We start from the raw sequence: 19,186 nt of genomic DNA, 5'->3' as shown, positions 1-19,186 counted from the left end.
CTCTAATGGGGTAATATGGTACTACGAGGTCCCTAAGATAAGATGGGACCTGATTATTCAAAACCTTATAAGTAAGAAGAAGAATTTTAAATTCTATTCTAGCATTAACAGGAAGCCAATGAAGGGAGGCCAACACGGGTGAGATATGCTCTCTCCTGCTAGTCCCCGTCAGTACTCTAGCTGCAGCATTCTGAACCAACTGAAGGCTTTTTAGGGAACTTTTAGGACAACCTGATAATAATGAATTACAATAGTCCAGCCTAGAGGAAATAAATGCATGAATTAGTTTTTCAGCATCACTCTGAGACAAGACCTTTCTGATTTTAGAGATATTGCGTAAATGCAAAAAGGCAGTCCTACATATTTGTTTAATATGCGCTTTGAATGACATATCCTGATCAAAAATGACTCCAAGATTTCTCACAGTATTACTAGAGATCAGGGAAATGCCATCCAGAGTAAGGATCTGGTTAGACACCATGCTTCTAAGATTTGTGGGGCCAAGTACAATAACTTCAGTTTTATCTGAGTTTAAAAGCAGGAAATTAGAGGTCATCCATGTCTTTATGTCTGTAAGACAATCCTGCAGTTTAGCTAGTCTTTACTAAGGTACACATAAATATCTTTAAAACAAAAAAAAGAGAGAGAGAGAGAGAGAGAGAGAGTCGAGCCACTTAGGTGTCTGGTCTTGAGAACCAGGGATGGTAGGTTGAAAAGCTTTTTTATCCCATGGGAACTCTCCCTACCCACCTAAGCGGCTCAAGAATATGGACAGCATGTATATAAGTGACATTTACATGACAGTTTATATGACAATAATGAGATACGATAATTTGGCCATATTGTGCAGACCTACGGTCAACTAGCTGAAAACTTTGAATACTAATTTACATCTACATAAAATAAATGCTTAAAGTGGCAGGAGGTTAAGAGGGCTGTAATGAGGGGAGTCAGCTGAAAAGCAAAAAAAGAAAAATGCTTAAAAAGGTGGTGGGTATGGGAGGCAGAGCCCCTCCAGAAGCTGAAAGGCAAAATAAGGAAAATACTTAAAAAGGCGGGGATCTGGGGGGGCGGAGGGACTTAAATAGTGCAGGGGTGGTGGACAAGCGGTTACTGCACTTGGTTTCAGTGCAGATGGTTCCCGGTTCAAACCCCACCCCTGCCGCATTTCTCCATGTAATGTGGAGGTCCATCAGGAAGAGCATCCAGTGTAGAATTTGTGCCAAAACAACATGCAGGTCCACATTGGATCTGCTGTGGCACCTTTGAGTGAAAACAAGGGGAACAGCTGAAAGGTTTTACTTTTTATGAATAAAGACAGAGTAAAATTGAATGAAAATATTCAATTGATAATTGTTAGTAAATGTTACTGGAGTTATTCTTGTAGAAAACCTAATATATGCAAGTAAAATTTACTTAAGAATTCTTCTTGGAAAATTTATTTGGAATTTCTGAATGAAAAAACTTTCCTAGGTTTTTTTCAAGTAAATATCACTCCAATTTTTTTCAGTGTAAAAGTATTCTTTTTTTACCAACCGTTTTGTCTTGGTGAAAAAAAATTGTGCGATAACTCATGAGATTGTTTGGGCCATGGAGGATGCACATGTTGTATCCTTGGTTCTTGGGATAAAGAAAGCTGCGTATGTTGGCTGCTTCTCAAGCAGCCTTTGAACTGAGACAACCTAGATGCACCACATACTGTATGAGATCAGCAGCTGACAGATTAATGCTGAATTGGGACACAGCCATAGATCCTTATCTGCTTTGTGCTACGTGCCCATGGATCATTAAGGGCCGTTGGTGTTACTGCTACTAGTACGTCTTCTTTCCAAACTTGAAGTACTTGACATTATTATCCTGCCGATCAAACAAATATTTCTGTCTTAATGTTACCAGCTGGATCTCATCTTTCAACATTTTGATAACTTGAAAGCTTTGTTGTTAGTAATTTGGATATTTGCCGTGTTTCTCTGTACATGATCCAGGCACCTCAGTTGATGGGTTTCCATTAACCCTCCAATCTGCAGTAGCAAAGTAAAAATATGGTTCATATGGTTCAATTTGCCAAAGAACACATCAACCGGCCTAAAGAGAAAATGGAGGAATATTTTGTGGACTGATGAGAGTAAAATTGTTCTTTTTGGGTCCAAGGGCTGCAGACAGTTTGTGAGACGACCCCCAAACTCTGAATTCAAGCCACAGTTCACAGTGAAGCATGGTGGTGCAAGCATCATGATATGGGCATGTTTCTCCTACTGTGGTGTTTGGCCTATATATTGCATACCAGGTATCATGGATCAGTTTGGATATGTCAGAATACTTGAAGAGGTCATGTTGCCTTATGCTGAAGAGGACATGCCCTTGAAATGGGTGTTTCAACAAGGCAATGACCCCAAGCACACTAGTAAACGAGCAAAATCTTGGTTCCAAACCAACAAAATTAATGCCTCGCAGATGTGAAGAAATCATGAAAAACTGTGGTTATACAACTAAATACTAGTTTAGTGATTCACAGGATTGCTAAAAAAAAAGCAGTTTGAACATAATAGTTTTGAGTTTGTATCATCAACAGCAGATGCTACTATTATTGTGAACACCCCCTTTTCTACCTTTTTTACTAATAGCCCAATTTCATAACCTTAAGAGTGTGCATATCATGAATGCTTGGTCTTGTTGGATTTATGCGAATCTACTGAATCTACTGGTACCTTGTTTCCCATGTAACAATAAGAAATATACTCAAAACCTGGATTAATCTTTTTAGTCACATAGCACTACTATTATTCTGAACACTACTGTAAATGTGATTTTGAAAAATGCAAATATTGCAATAAAGAAAAATGCCATATTTTGAAAAACTGCAGTTTATGCTAACATGGGTCACACGATGTACAAAAAGTCACATAACATTGTAAAACACATGACATGGTACATGTGAACAGAGGAAGACACGGGGAGCTCATTAAATGTTTGAACAGATGATGTTGCGGCAATATTGGCTTAAAAAAAAACAACTAAATGGAAACATTGAGAAATATTAGACTTACCCTTCCATCACCATTGGAATTTCAGCTTTCATGAGAGCCTCACCAGAATGACAGGTCATCACACAATGATGGTCATCCAGGACGCAAGCGATTCCATGGTGTGTTACATTCACAAATGCTGCTCAACACTTTACTGTTCAAAAAAGTAGTCTTATGTTAAGCTTGTCCATAAGTAACATTGACTTCTTTGGGCTTGGGGGCATCTGGGTTGGACCATCACATGGTGGAAACATGTATTATGGTGAGATTAAGCAGTATTACAGATATTTTTGGAAGAAATGGACTCTGTCTGCTTCTGACCAAAGGCAAAAAGGACCATTCAGGCTGTTACCAGCAACAAGTCCAAAAGTCATGGTTTGTCACAGTATGGTGTTGTGTCAATGCCCTTGGTCAAACTGATGACAATTTTCATTGTTGATTAATCTTTTTTTTTTAACAACCAATAGTATAGTGTCTAAAATATCAGTATGTCACATAAAATCTTGATGCCCTACTTATAGAGATTTTTGTGCGTGGTGGCTTAGTGGTTAGTACTGTTGCCTCACAGCAAGAAGATCATCGCTTCTCACCTGGGTGTTTCTGTGTGGAGTGTGCATGTTGTCCCTGTGTTTGTGTGGGTTCCCCTCTGGTGCTCAAGCTTCCTCCCATTTCCAATGATATGCAGGTTAGGTGAACTAGAAACTTTAAATTGTCCTCACGTGTGTGAGTGTGAATGAGTTTGTCTGTCTGTGTGGCACTGTAATAGACTGGCATCCTGTCCAGGGTGTGCCCCGCCTCTTATCCTGCGACTGCTGGAATAGGCTCCAGTCCCCCCTCATTCCCCCCAACTCGTAATTGGAGTAAGCAGATATAGAAAACAGATGAATGTTTGTACATATCATCTTATATATTTACAAAAATCATTTTAATCCTTATTTGGTTTGTGTTTGTAAAACAGGTGGGTGATGACTGGTACTTGGAGGGTTGTGACCAGAGGTGTGTGTGCCACGGTGGACGTTTGATCCAGTGCCACAACAGCAGCTGCAAAGCCACCACTGAGATTTGCCAGCTGCATGCTGGAGAATATAAATGTCGTTCTCGAGGTACCTCTCTAATTCTTACACATAATTGAAAAGGTATAAGGAAGCATGTCACAGTACTGCAGTGTGCAATGCGTGCTTTATTTTGAAAATTTCAGAAATGTTCAAGACCTGTTCAAAATGTCAAATGTTACTAAATCTTTTGGGCCGCATGTTGTTCTGGTTCCACTAATGAAATAAAAGATCTGTGCCAAATTTTATTGTAATCGGACATTGTTTCGGGGTCCCCCACAAAGCAATAGTTTTCCCCAAACAAGCAAGTGATTAACATCACTTTGAGCAGGTGGGATGAGTTCATCAGTGAAATCACCTGCTGGAGTTAGTGACTGCAACGAATACCTGCACCCTCTCAGCCCTTTCTGGAATAGTTTGGACACTACTGTTCTACACTATCATCATAGTGGTTTTCCTGGCTTAGACTCACCACTGCTGGTTTTGAGACCCAAATTCAGAGTCGGCCTGGCACGCTCTCTAATCATCCTCTCTGTGGCTTGCTGTAATTTCCTAATGTCACCAAACCTGTAAAACTCTTACGATGTCTCCAGATAAGCTGGTGGCACCTTCTTCAGTCAGGTGAAGGCCATCCAGCATCAGCAAGCCACTGCAACTCCAGAGAGGTTCAGTTATCCACAACCTTAAATCCCTGTACTCTTCAGGGATCTCTCCAGGCAGATCCACTGGATCTCCACTGCTGTTTCCCACTCCTAAAAAGTCACACATTAGCACATGTACTGAAAACAGAGTGGTCTGCAGACCCAGTGTGAAGGTCTACATTGGAGTCTTTATTGTACATCATTTGAAGAATTTTGAAGAGGTCTATCTAAGTTGTCAGGATGCATTATGTCCCAATCACATGCTGCCCAACAAATGGTTTCAAGTGTGTTTTTGTGATATTGCTGTTGTAGCATGAAGTTTTCAGCTAACATCACCAGCCTTTGGTGTAGTCTGTTTCTCAAATCAAGCTAAATCCCTCCCCTTGGTCTTTGTTTCAGGAAGTGGCATGTGCTCTGTGTCTGGTGACCCACACTACACCACTTTTGACAAATGCACCCATCATTACATGGGAGCCTGCTCTTACACCCTCAGCAAACCGTGTAATGTCACGTCCGGCCTGCCGTACTTCACTGTTGACACCCAGAATGAGCACAGAAGCAGCAGTAAGAAGGTTTCGTACGTCAGAGCTGTGGTAATTAACATGGATGATGCCACCGTCATCTTTGGCAAGGGCCGCACAGTGCAGGTATGTGATCTTCACGCTCGGATACAGTGCCGTCAGAACACATAGGTCTGTTGAATGACAGCAGAAAGAAAAAACTTTCATGCTTTTAGTCTAATGCATTTGATTTGCTCTGTGTGACATGATGTGAATACAGCAAACAACATTTAAGTGACATTTTTGATGCCTCTCAAGAAGAAGAAGGTCCTGTGTTCAGACCCACCAACCCTCAGTTCTTTACTCTGTTTCCTCTGAGTGTTCCAGTTTCTTTCCACCATCGAAACAAGTTCTTTCTCCTTCAAGATCTAGAGTTGTGTCAAGAAGGGATTATGGTATAAACGTGTCACCAATCAAGAGCCTGATCAACAAAAATGAAAGGAAGCAGCCAAAAGAAGGAAAAAATGTTTTTCTTGATGATTGTCCTGATGGCTCAGTATAGTACAGCTGTCGGCTCCGGTGAAAAGACATTAGATATTATTTATCCATCATGAGGATGTGGCAGTCAGTAGACGCGTTTCCATTATCCACTTTATTGCGCAGTTTGAAGAAGCAAATTAAAAATGTGCTTAATGGAAATGCACATACAAAAACCCTCTGATATCACAAAAAAATCTTTTCGGGCAATCAAAAAAAACTTATTTCAGAAAACTCCAATGGAAATAGTATTTCTACTATTACAGGTCACATGACATACAGGAAAAATTACATGACATTACAAAATACTTGACACGCACGGAATGTGTGGATGGAGCAAGAGACAGAGAGTTTGTTAAACATTATACGGGTTGACATTCCGACAATACAGAGCATCCGGAAAATATTCACAGTGCTTCACTTTTTACACATTATTTAATGTTACGGCCTTATTCCAAAATGGATGAAAATTTTTTTTCCTCAAAATTCTACGCACAATACCCCATAATGACAATGTGAAAAAGTTTTTTTTCAGATTTTTGCAAATTTCTTAAAAAAACAAAACAAAGAAATCACACGTACGTAAGTATTCACAGCCTTTGCCATGAACCTCAAAATTGAGCTCAGGTGTCTCCTGTTTCCACTGATCATCCTTGAGATGTTTCTACAGCTTAATTGGAGTCCACCTGGGGTAAATTCAGTTGATTGGACATGATTTGGAAAGACACACCTGTCTACATATAAGGTCCCACAGTTGACAGTGCATGTAAGAGCACAAACCAAGCATGAAGTCAAAGGAATTGTCTGTAGACCTCCGAGACAGGATTGTCTCAAGGCACAAATTTGGACAAGGGTACAGAAACATTTCTACTGCTTTGAAGCTCCCAATGAGCACAGTGGCCTCCATCCATCCATCCATCCATCCATTTTCTTCCGCTTCATTTGTGGTCGGGTCGTGGGGGCAGCAGCTCAAGCAAAGCCGCCCAGACCTCCCGATCCACACACACCTCCCCCAGCTCCTCCGGGGGAACCCCGAGGCATTCCCAAGCCAGCTGCGAGACGTAGTCCCTCCAGCGTGTCCTGGGTCTTCCCTGGGGCCTCCTCCCAATGGGACGTGCTCTGAACACCTCTCCAGGGAGACGTCCAGGGGGCATCCAAGAAAGATGTCGAGGGACATGGTTGAACGCCTTCTCCAGATCCACAAAACACATGTGGACTGGTTGGGTGAACTCCCATGAACCCTCGAGCACCCAGTGGAGGGTGTAGAGCTGGTCCAGTGTGCCACGTCCAGGAGGAAAACCACACTGCTCCTCCTGAATCCGAGGTTCGACTATCGGTCAAATTCTCCTCTCCAGTACTCTGGAATAGACCTTATGGGGAGGGTGAGGAGTGTGATCCCCCTGTAGTTGGAACACACCCTCTGGTCCCCCTTCTTAAACAGATGGACCACCACCCTGGTCTGCCAATCCAGAGGCATTGTCCCCAACCACCACACTATGTTGCAGAGACATGTCAACCAAGACAGTCCCACAACATCCAGAGACTTAAGGTACTCCGGACGGATTTCATCCACCCCAGGAGCTACCGAGGAGCTTTCTGACCACCTCGGTAACTTCAGCCTGGGTAATGGATGAGTCCACCTCTGAGTCCCCTGTCTCTGCTTCCTCTTCAGAAGACGTGATAATGGGATTGAGGAGATCCTCGAAGTATTCCTTCCACTGCCCTACAACATCCCCAGTCAGGGTTAACAGTTCCCCACCCGCACTGTAGACAGTGTTGGTGGGGAGCTGCTTCCGCCTCCGGAGACGTCGGACGGTTTGCCAGAATTTGTTCGAGGCTGACCGATAGTCTTCCTCCATGGCCTCCCCGAACTCCTCCCAGACCCGAGTTTTTGTCTCTGCGACCGCACAGGCTGCGGCACGCTTGGCCTGCTGGTACCTGTCAGCTGCCTCTGGAGTCCCACTTGCCAACAAAGACAAGTAGGACTCCTTCGTCTGCTTGACGGCATCCCTTACTTCCGGCGTCCACCACCGGGTTCGGGGATTGCCACCGTGACAGGCACCAGAGACCATGCGACCACAGCTACGAGCGACTGCATCAACAATGGAGGTGGGGAACATGGTCCACTCGGACTCCATGTCTCCAACCTCCCATGGGATCTGGGAGAAGCTCCAACTCACCACCAGGTGGTGATCGGTCGACAGCTCAGTCCCTCTCTTAACCCGAGTGTCCGAGACACATGGCCGAAAGTCAGATGATACGACAACAAAGTCGATCATTGACCTCCAGCTCAGGGTGTCCTGGTGCCATGTGCACTTATGGACACCCTTGTGCTCGAACATGGTGTTCATGATGGACAAACTGTGGCTAGCACAGAAGTCCTACAACTGAACACCACTCGGGTTCAGATCAGGGAGGTTGTGCTTCCTGATCACCCACCTCCAGGTTTCACTGTTGCCACCCACGTGGGCGTTGAAGTCCCCCAGGAGAACAATGGAGTCCCCAGTCGGAGCACTATCTAGTACTCCTTCCAGAGACTCCAAGAGGTTTGGGTACTCTGCACTGCTGCTTGGCCCGTAGGCTGAGACAACAGTGAGAGACCTGTCCCCGACCTGAAGGCGTAGAGACGCTTCCCTCTTGTTCACCGGGGTGAACTCCAACACATGGCAACTGAGCTGGGGAGCAATAAGCAATGCTACCCCAGCCCGCCACCTCTCCCCATGGGCAATGCCAGAAAAGTGGAGCACCCAGCCCTTCTCCAGGAGTTGGGTACCAGAGCCCAAGCTGTGCATGGAGGTGAGCCTGAATATCTCTAGTCGGTACCTCTCAATCTCCCTCACAAGCTCAGGCTCCTTCCTCCCCAGTGAGGTGACATTCCACATCCCGACAACCAGAGGCTGTGAGCGCAGACTGGGCCGCCGGGCCACCCGCCCTCAACCGCCACCCAATCCTCTCTGCACTCGACCCCCATGGCCCCCTCTAAAGGTTGTGGACCCACAGGAGGGTGGGCCTACGTTGCTGTTTCGGGCTGGGCCTGGCCGGGCCCCGTGGGCTAAGGCCCAACCACCAGGCGCTCGCGCGCGAGCCCCAACCCCAGGCCTGGCTCCAGGGTGGGGCCCCGACTCCACCGTACTGGGCGACGTCTCGGTCCTTGATTTCATACTGGTCATGGGAGCTTCTGAACTGCCCTTAGTCTGACCCATCCTCTTGGACCCGTTTGTCATGGGAAACCCTACCAGGGGCACGAAGCCCCCAACAACATAGCTCCTAGGATCATCATGGTACGCAAACTCCCCCACCATGATAAGGTGGCAGTTTGAGGGGGAGTAGCCTCCGTCATCCCTAAATGGAAGAAGTTCGGATCCACTAGGACTCTTCCTACAGCTGGCCTCCCGACAAAACTGAGCAATTGGGGAGGTTCGTTTGTTATTGCATTTGTTGAAATTTGTTTGCCTCTACTGGTGGTTGGCTCTCACTGCGGTATTGTATCACTTCCTGTTCCGGAGCACAGCGGTGTTTTTCTGTATCTGTTAGCTGTTTAATCTGCGCAGTTAGATTGATCTAGTTATCTAGATTACGATTTGTTTCCCAGTGTAATCTTTACGTGCCTTAACTAAAGCACTCCTTCTGCTGAATCACCTCTAAATTATTTACACATTATTCACTTTGCGTGTTTTTAGGAATCCGCTAGCTTAGCGTAGCTACTAGCTCTTAGCCGACTTAGCATGGCGGCTTCTCCTGTCTCTCCCGCACTTTTCTGCTCTGGGTGTGAAATGTTTAGTTATTCCTCGGCCTCCTTTAGCAGTAACGGTACTTGTAATAAGTGTAGCTTATTCGTAGCTTTGGAGGCCAGGCTGGGCGAATTGGAGACTCGGCTCCGCACCGTGGAAAATTCTACAGCTAGCCAGGCCCCTGTAGTCGGTGCGGACCAAGGTAGCTTAGCCGCCGTTAGTTACCCCCTGGCAGATCCCGAGCAGCCGGGAAAGCAGGCTGACTGGGTGACTGTGAGGAGGAAGCGTAGCCCTAAACAGAAGCCCCGTGTACACCGCCAACCTGTTCACATCTCTAACCGTTTTTCCCCACTCGACGACACACCCGCCGAGGATCAAACTCTGGTTATTGGCGACTCTGTTTTGAGAAATGTGAAGTTAGCGACACCAGCAACCATAGTCAGTTGTCTTCCGGGGGCCAGAGCAGGCGACATTGAAGGAAATTTGAAACTGCTGGCTAAGGCTAAGCGTAAATTTGGTAAGATTGTAATTCACGTCGGCAGTAATGACACCCGGTTACGCCAATCGGAGGTCACTAAAATTAACATTAAATCGGTGTGTAACTTTGCAAAAACAATGTCGGACTCTGTAGTTTTCTCTGGGCCCCTCCCCAATCGGACCGGGAGTGACATGTTTAGCCGCATGTTCTCCTTGAATTGCTGGCTGTCTGAGTGGTGTCCAAAAAATGAGGTGGGCTTCATAGATAATTGGCAAAGCTTCTGGGGAAAACCTGGTCTTGTTAGGAGAGACGGCATCCATGCCACTTTGGATGGAGCAGCTCTCATTTCTAGAAATCTGGCCAATTTTCTTAAATCCTCCAAACCGTGACTATCCAGGGTTGGGACCAGGAAGCAGAGTTGTAGTCTTACACACCTCTCTGCAGCTTCTCTCCCCCTGCCATCCCCTCATTACCCCATCCCCGTAGAGACAGTGCCTGCTCCCAGAAAACCAATAACCAGCAAAAATCTATTTAAGCATAAAAATTCAAAAAGAAAAAATAATATAGCACCTTCAACTGCACCACAGACTAAAACAGTTAAATGTGGTCTATTAAACATTAGGTCTCTCTCTTCTAAGTCCCTGTTGGTAAATGATATAATAATTGATCAACATATTGATTTATTCTGCCTAACAGAAACCTGGTTACAGCAGGATGAATATGTTAGTTTAAATGAGTCAACACCCCCGAGTCACACTAACTGTCAGAATGCTCGTAGCACGGGCCGGGGTGGAGGATTAGCAGCAATCTTCCATTCCAGCTTATTAATTAATCAAAAACCCAGACAGAGCTTTAATTCATTTGAAAGCTTGTCTCTTAGTCTTGCCCATCCAAATTGGAAGTCCCAAAAACCAGTTTTATTTGTTATTATCTATCGTCCACCTGGTCGTTACTGTGAGTTTCTCTGTGAATTTTCAGACCTTTTGTCTGACTTAGTGCTTAGCTCAGATAAGATAATTATAGTGGGCGATTTTAACATCCACACAGATGCTGAGAATGACAGCCTCAACACTGCATTTAATCTATTATTAGACTCTATTGGCTTTGCTCAAAAAGTAAATGAGTCCACCCACCACTTTAATCATATCTTAGATCTTGTTCTGACTTATGGTATGGAAATAGAAGACTTAACAGTATTCCCTGAAAACTCCCTTCTGTCTGATCATTTCTTAATAACATTTACATTTACTCTGATGGACTACCCAGCAGTGGGGAATAAGTTTCATTACACTAGAAGTCTTTCAGAAAGCGCTGTAACTAGGTTTAAGGATATGATTCCTTCTTTATGTTCTCTAATGCCATATACCAACACAGTGCAGAGTAGCTACCTAAACTCTGTAAGGGAGATAGAGTATCTCGTCAGTAGTTTTACATCCTCATTGAAGACAACTTTGGATGCTGTAGCTCCTCTGAAAAAGAGAGCTTTAAATCAGAAGTGTCTGACTCCGTGGTATAACTCACAAACTCGTAGCTTAAAGCAGATAACCCGTAAGTTGGAGAGGAAATGGCGTCTCACTAATTTAGAAGATCTTCACTTAGCCTGGAAAAAGAGTCTGTTGCTCTATAAAAAAGCCCTCCGTAAAGCTAGGACATCTTTCTACTCATCACTAATTGAAGAAAATAAGAACAACCCCAGGTTTCTTTTCAGCACTGTAGCCAGGCTGACAAAGAGTCAGAGCTCTATTGAGCTGAGTATTCCATTAACTTTAACTAGTAATGACTTCATGACTTTCTTTGCTAACAAAATTTTAACTATTAGAGAAAAAATTACTCATAACCATCCCAAAGATGTATCGTTATCTTTGGCTGCTTTCAGTGATGCCGGTATTTGGTTAGACTCTTTCTCTCCGATTGTTCTGTCTGAGTTATTTTCATTAGTTACTTCATCCAAACCATCAACATGTTTATTAGACCCCATTCCTACCAGGCTGCTCAAGGAAGCCCTACCATTATTTAATGCTTCGATCTTAAATATGATCAATCTATCTTTGTTAGTTGGCTATGTACCACAGGCTTTTAAGGTGGCAGTAATTAAACCATTACTTAAAAAGCCATCACTTGACCCAGCTATCTTAGCTAATTATAGGCCAATCTCCAACCTTCCTTTTCTCTCAAAAATTCTTGAAAGGGTAGTTGTAAAACAGCTAACTGATCATCTGCAGAGGAATGGTCTATTTGAAGAGTTTCAGTCAGGTTTTAGAATTCATCATAGTACAGAAACAGCATTAGTGAAGGTTACAAATGATCTTCTTATGGCCTCGGACAGTGGACTCATCTCTGTGCTTGTTCTGTTAGACCTCAGTGCTGCTTTTGATACTGTTGACCATAAAATTTTATTACAGAGATTAGAGCATGCCATAGGTATTAAAGGCACTGCGCTGCGGTGGTTTGAATCATATTTGTCTAATAGATTACAATTTGTTCATGTAAATGGGGAATCTTCTTCACAGACTAAAGTTAATTATGGAGTTCCACAAGGTTCTGTGCTAGGACCAATTTTATTCACTTTATACATGCTTCCCTTAGGCAGTATTATTAGACGGTATTGCTTAAATTTTCATTGTTACGCAGATGATACCCAGCTTTATCTATCCATGAAGCCAGAGGACACACACCAATTAGCTAAACTGCAGGATTGTCTTACAGACATAAAGACATGGATGACCTCTAATTTCCTGCTTTTAAACTCAGATAAAACTGAAGTTATTGTACTTGGCCCCACAAATCTTAGAAACATGGTGTCTAACCAGATCCTTACTCTGGATGGCATTACCCTGACCTCTAGTAATACTGTGAGAAATCTTGGAGTCATTTTTGATCAGGATATGTCATTCAAAGCGCATATTAAACAAATATGTAGGACTGCTTTTTTGCATTTACGCAATATCTCTAAAATCAGAAAGGTCTTGTCTCAGAGTGATGCTGAAAAACTAATTCATGCATTTATTTCCTCTAGGCTGGACTATTGTAATTCATTATTATCAGGTTGTCCTAAAAGTTCCCTAAAAAGCCTTCAGTTAATTCAAAATGCTGCAGCTAGAGTACTGACGGGGACTAGAAGGAGAGAGCATATCTCACCCATATTGGCCTCTCTTCATTGGCTTCCTGTTAATTCTAGAATAGAATTTAAAATTCTTCTTCTTACTTATAAGGTTTTGAATAATCAGGTCCCATCTTATCTTAGGGACCTCGTAGTACCATATCACCCCAATAGAGCGCTTCGCTCTCAGACTGCAGGCTTACTTGTAGTTCCTAGAGTTTGTAAGAGTAGAATGGGAGGCAGAGCCTTCAGCTTTCAGGCTCCTCTCCTGTGGAACCAGCTCCCAATTCAGATCAGGGAGACAGACACCCTCTCTACTTTTAAGATTAGGCTTAAAACTTTCCTTTTTGCTAAAGCTTATAGTTAGGGCTGGATCAGGTGACCCTGAACCATCCCTTAGTTATGCTGCTATAGACGTAGACTGCTGGGGGGTTCCCATGATGCACTGTTTCTTTCTCTTTTTGCTCTGTATGCACCACTCTGCATTTAATCATTAGTGATCGATCTCTGCTCCCCTCCACAGCATGTCTTTTTCCTGGTTCTCTCCCTCAGCCCCAACCAGTCCCAGCAGAAGACTGCCCCTCCCTGAGCCTGGTTCTGCTGGAGGTTTCTTCCTGTTGAAAGGGAGTTTTTCCTTCCCACTGTCGCCAAGTGCTTGCTCACAGGGGGTCGTTTTGACCGTTGGGGTTTTACATAATTATTGTATGGCCTTGCCTTACAATATAAAGCGCCTTGGGGCAACTGTTTGTTGTGATTTGGTGCTATATAAAAAAATTGATTGAATTGATTGATTGAAGGACCTTAGTCAGGGAGGTGACCAAGAAGCTGATGGCCACTCTGTCAGAGTTCTAGCATTCCTCTGTGAAGGGAGGAGAACCTTCCAAAGGGACAACCATCTCTGCAGTAATCCACCAATCAGACCTGTATGGTAGAGTGGACAGACTGAAGCCACTCCTTAGTAAAAGGCACATGGCAGCCCACCTGGAGTTTGACAGAAGGCACCTGAAGGACTCTGAGACCATGAGAAACAAAATTCTCTGGTCTGATGAGACAAAGGTCTTTGGTGTGAATGCCAGGTGGCATGTTTGGAGGAAACCAGGCACCATCCCTACAGTGAAGCATGTTGGTGGCAGCATCATGCTGTGGGGATGTTTTTCAGCAGCAGGAACTGGGAGACTAGTCAGGATTGAGGGAAAGATGAATGCAGCAATGTACAGTGACGTCCTGGATGAAAAACTGTTCCAGAGCGCTCTTGACCTCAGACTGGTGCAACGGTTCATCTTTCAGCAGGACAGTGACGCTAAGCACACAGCCAAAATATCAAAGGAGTGCCTTCAGGACAACTCTGTGAATGTCATTGAGTGGCCCAGCCAGAGCCCAGACCTGAATTTGATTGAACATCTCTGGAGAGACCTGAAAATGTCTGTACACTGACGCTCAACATCCAACCTGATGGAGCTTGAGAGGTGCTGCAAAGAGGAACGGACAAAACTGCCCAAAGATAGGTGCACCAAGCTAGTTGCATCATATTCAAGATTTGAGGCTGTAATTGCTGCCCAAAGGTGCATCAACAAAGTATTGAGCAAAGGGTGTGAATACTTATGTACATGAGATTTCATAGTTTTTATTTTTCATAAATTTGCAAAAAAAAAAAACCTTTATTCATGTTGTCATTATGGGGTTTTGTGAGTAGAATTTTGAGGGAAACAAAATGAATTAACTCCACTTTGAAACAAGGATGTAACATAACAAAATGTAGGAAAGTGATGCACTGTATGATACAGTGACCGTTGACACCGTGTGACTAGCATGTCTAATTCTCCGACATACTGTATTGGTCTTAATCTAGCCTTCTTCATCTTCTTCTAATCCTAATCCAAGGGCAAAAATGCCTTTATTTGAAAATAATGTTAATAAAATCACATTCTGATTTCTTTTTCCAACCACATACTGACACACACTTTTCGTGCCACGTTAAGCTTTTCTAATAACAATTTGAAGATAGTCTTTTGGAGTTTGCCATATTCTAACATCCAACCTATGCCAAATCAACATTCAGATCCATATCAGATCCTCTGTGGTCACCCCAACTGAAGAAGGGAGACGCCAAAAGAACACATTTACACTCTCACAACTCTGCAAGTTGTCACTGAAAGCATGCTTGAAAATCGGCGTGACTGTTTTGCTCCCTCATCAGCGTGTCTCTTTTTTTCTCCAGGTTAATGGGACAGTTGTCATCTCACCAGTCACCTCCATCAGTGGAGTTCAGATCTTCTTGAGTGGCAAGTTTGTTGTCCTCAAGACAACCTTTGGTCTGATTGTGCGTTTTGATGGTAACCACCATGCTGATGTCAGAGTCCCAACCTCCTATAATGGTCTGCTTTGTGGCATGTGTGGTAAGCAAGAATTTAATTTAATCAGTGTACCTTCATCAGATTCGGTCTATTTTCTTTTAAAGGTATTACTTTCAGAGCACTGAAAACCCTCAGTTTGAACATCACAAATGGACCACAGAAGAGCCACACCCTCATTGTTAGATATTGCATAAATACCAGGAATCAAAGTACTAAGTAAAAGATACTCCAGTAATAAAATTGTACAAAAATAATGTACAAAAATCTAAAATTGTAGAGCTGATGAAAAAAAAAAATGAATTCCACTCAGTTTTTTATTGTAGCATTTATAACACTGTGGATGAGTAATCCATGTCCATCTGCATCAAATAACATCCAATATCATGTCCATTGCACAGTTATTTGTCCATCTTGCTGATTTTTAAAATGTAAAAGTCCTTTTGGCACACACTACAACCTGAGGGCTTCCTGCAAACGTCCACTGTTAACTTCTCCATCTGTGTCCATCTGACATTTTCTGTTGTCCAGCCTACATCAAATAACATTCAGTATGTCGTCCATTGCACAGTTATTTGTAAATCTAGCTGATTTCTGGAATTTATGTTTAAAGTAACAGCACACACTATGGCGTTCACATGTGCTAATCAGCTTCTGTTTGTTGTTAAACTCCCTCTGATGTGATTTATAATTTGTTGCTGCTTTTTTCCCTCTGCATTTTTTTTAATGGTTCGACCTATACTCCAGATGTTACAGCAGTTCTCCAATCTCAGCTAAAATATTTGGTATACCTTGCTGATATGTGTTATTTGTTGTATGACTTTATATTTTGATGGAAGTGACAAGGAATCCATACAATAAATTGTTGACTGTTACCACTTCAGTGATTCTTTTATTAATTCGTTGCCTCTACAGGAAATTTCAATGGAAATTCCACAGATGACAACATTAAACCAGACAACACACCGGCTGCTAACTCCAATGAGCTCGGAGACAGCTGGCAGGTTCCTGACCTACGGCCGCAGTGAGTCACACTGTAAAATGACTAACTACAAAATGTATTTATATTATACACAGTACAATCCCCATTTAGCATTAAAACTAAGCTATTATGTCAGCAAAAGATTAAAATATAATAATTTCTGTCTGATAAATCAAATATTGCAACAGAAGAAGAAATGCATTCAAATGTACAGTATCTTATTCTCGACCCGTTTTTTCTTTAGCCCTTGTAGTCTGCGGTCCAGAGAGGTTGGTCACTACCACTCAGGGTGGCAAAATGTTTGATAGGGCATATTGGTCATTGTTGTTTGACTGTGTTGAATGCTTGGTCTCCAAAGCAATGGTCACCAACCATTGGATTCTTGACATGTGTCTCACAGGGTCTTAGTGCTTCCATTCTCAACCACATTTGGATGTCATCTTTGCACAGCCTGCACCTTTAAGTCCTGTCTGGTGCAGGAGCGTACAGCTTCTGTTGATCTGTTACAAAGTGTCTGTCCTTGTCTTTCCATGATGTCTTCAGACCAACATTTTTCAGCCAATAGGGAGAATACATATGTCTTTTTAAGGCACTTGAACCATCTCTGACAGTGGTGTGTGCCATGCAGTGCAAATGCCCAGAAACAAACACAGTAAACAGTGTGATCGAAGGGCAGGGAGATGGAGTATGTGCTGGTGCCGTGTCTGACATATCCACCACACAACAGAACCGCCCTGTGTCCTAGATGGCAACCTTGCCATCCAGGACACAAGCAATCCATCTTCACCTTTTGAAAGTAACCATCTAACTGCCACAGTCAGATGAAACATGGGTATCCCCTAGGCCTTCTCCAACCAATGAAGTCCTCAACAGTGAGGCACCTGTGTGTTGTATCATACCCTTTCTGGGTATGAATAAATAATGTTGGTTGTCATACTATGTTACTTTTATTATCTCCAGCCAATGGAGATAAGAATAGGTATACTTAATAGATAAGTAGGAGCTTAGAATAGATCCCATCTGTTTGTTTGTCTTGAATTGTGTAGGATAAACTACGCAACAGTTCCTCAGTTGTTTTCCAGTGTCGAAGCTTGAAGATCACTGTAGTTTCTTCTACCTTCAGCTGATTTACCACTTTCACAATCACACTGAGATTAGTTTGTTCACAGCTGACTGGAGGATCAGCTGCAAGAACCACATTAATGTAGACATCCATCAAATTAACCGGCCCAGAAAGTACAGCAGAGTCATCCGTCAAGTTCTTCTCACAGCCCTCTGGTTTGACTTCAGTGAGCACTGACCTTGAGCTACTTTTTCTGGGTCTAATCAGACTGAATACTTGTCACTCTAAACTACAGTACCAACATGGTGGAAGCTGCTGGTCCTTCAGGACAGATCTCTTGTATTATAATATGTTTGAAATGTTTTGGTGAAACTGTACTTTTAAACAGGCCTTTGAAAAATATTACAAACAGACATACTTAGTATGTCTCATTTACAGCTGTGAAGACAGCGACGAGCAAGAAGAATGTGATAAAACTATGGAAGAGGAAGCCAAGAAGCCCACCAGCTGTGGCATGATCACTGACCCCAGTGGTACCACACACACACACACACACACACACAAAGCACAACGCACTTAAACAATATGGCTTGATGTTATACCCATTTAACCAACAGTTAACTTCATGACAATCACACCGCTCATCCTTCTGATCAATTACAAATCAATCATCACAGTGGCAATAATTTTACAGGAAACACATTTCGTTATACACACTTGATACATGGATTGGGTTAATGCTGCATATACTTCAATAGCAGTGTACCTTCGTCCTGGCCAGACTTGTAGTTTAGTCCTCCCACCAGTGGTTGGCAGAATATGTATTCCCACATATTCCCATATGTATTCTTTATAGAGCTGGAGTTTAGAAACTGGTCAGTGGATTTCCTTCATATTTGGTAAATCCTGGCCTGATCCCCATCATGGGAACATTTGCTTAGGTGACATTTTGCCAGTTTAATGCATATAACTGTTTTTCAGCTCTTTGGCCAAAACACTGGCAAACATTACTGTATTTTTTACCATATGTGGTGTGATGTGAGTTCGTGTTTCTGTTTTAATAGCACTGTCATAGTAGCACTTTATAAAAATGGCCATACTGCCAAGTTATGATCAGATGTTCAAATTTGTGAGATGTGAGAGTGCCACAGCTCCTTGTGAATGCCTTTTTGATCATCAAATCAGATCGTCACTATAGGGTATGCAAATATTCTCCATATCAAAATCTAAAGAGCTGTGTCCATATAGTGTTTTCTTTCTTGAGGAAAAGTGCTGATAGACCATCCACAGATGCTATATTCCAGTGGTTTCATCTATTTCAGTGAAAAAAATAAACCCTAATGCAATTTAAAAAGCACTCACCCTCAGCAAGAACCAAGCTTCTGTCCAATCTGCTATCACAGATTGGTTTTTATTATGATAAATTATGAGCGACAGATCAGCAAAAATAAACATATATCCTCCTGTGTGTCTGAAAAGGCACTGCAGTGACATTACAGCATCTTTCTGAAAGGTTCAGGGATTTTCATCTTAAAAGCGCTCAGAGCAGCCACAAAAAGAGTCTTCTTTGGATAAAAAGGTGGTGGGTGCAGCTTTTTACTGGAGTCGGCTGCATGTGGTTTCATTCACGCCTTTCTTTTTTAGAGCACTTGAAAAATTATGCTGGAGCCCTGAAACAAAAAAACATTATATGGACACAGGGTCTTAAATGAGTGTGACTTTGAT

General features: G+C 42.9%; 1 protein-coding gene across 1 annotated transcript in view; it reads left to right on the top strand.

Moving 5' to 3' along the window:
- Positions 1–19,186, top strand: part of zanl (zonadhesin, like) — a 222,749-nt gene that overhangs the window by 158,379 nt on the left and 45,184 nt on the right. Inside the window, 5 exon segments of the mRNA XM_034165014.1 lie at positions 3,985–4,129; positions 5,119–5,366; positions 15,284–15,461; positions 16,332–16,440; positions 17,900–17,994. Coding sequence (XP_034020905.1) covers positions 3,985–4,129; positions 5,119–5,366; positions 15,284–15,461; positions 16,332–16,440; positions 17,900–17,994 — 775 coding nt within the window.

Source organism: Thalassophryne amazonica, chromosome 23, assembly GCF_902500255.1.
Source record: "Thalassophryne amazonica chromosome 23, fThaAma1.1, whole genome shotgun sequence".
Lineage (NCBI taxonomy): Eukaryota > Metazoa > Chordata > Actinopteri > Batrachoidiformes > Batrachoididae > Thalassophryne > Thalassophryne amazonica.
Note: the sequence above shows the minus strand (reverse complement) of the source record. Positions and strands in the feature narration are given on the sequence as shown.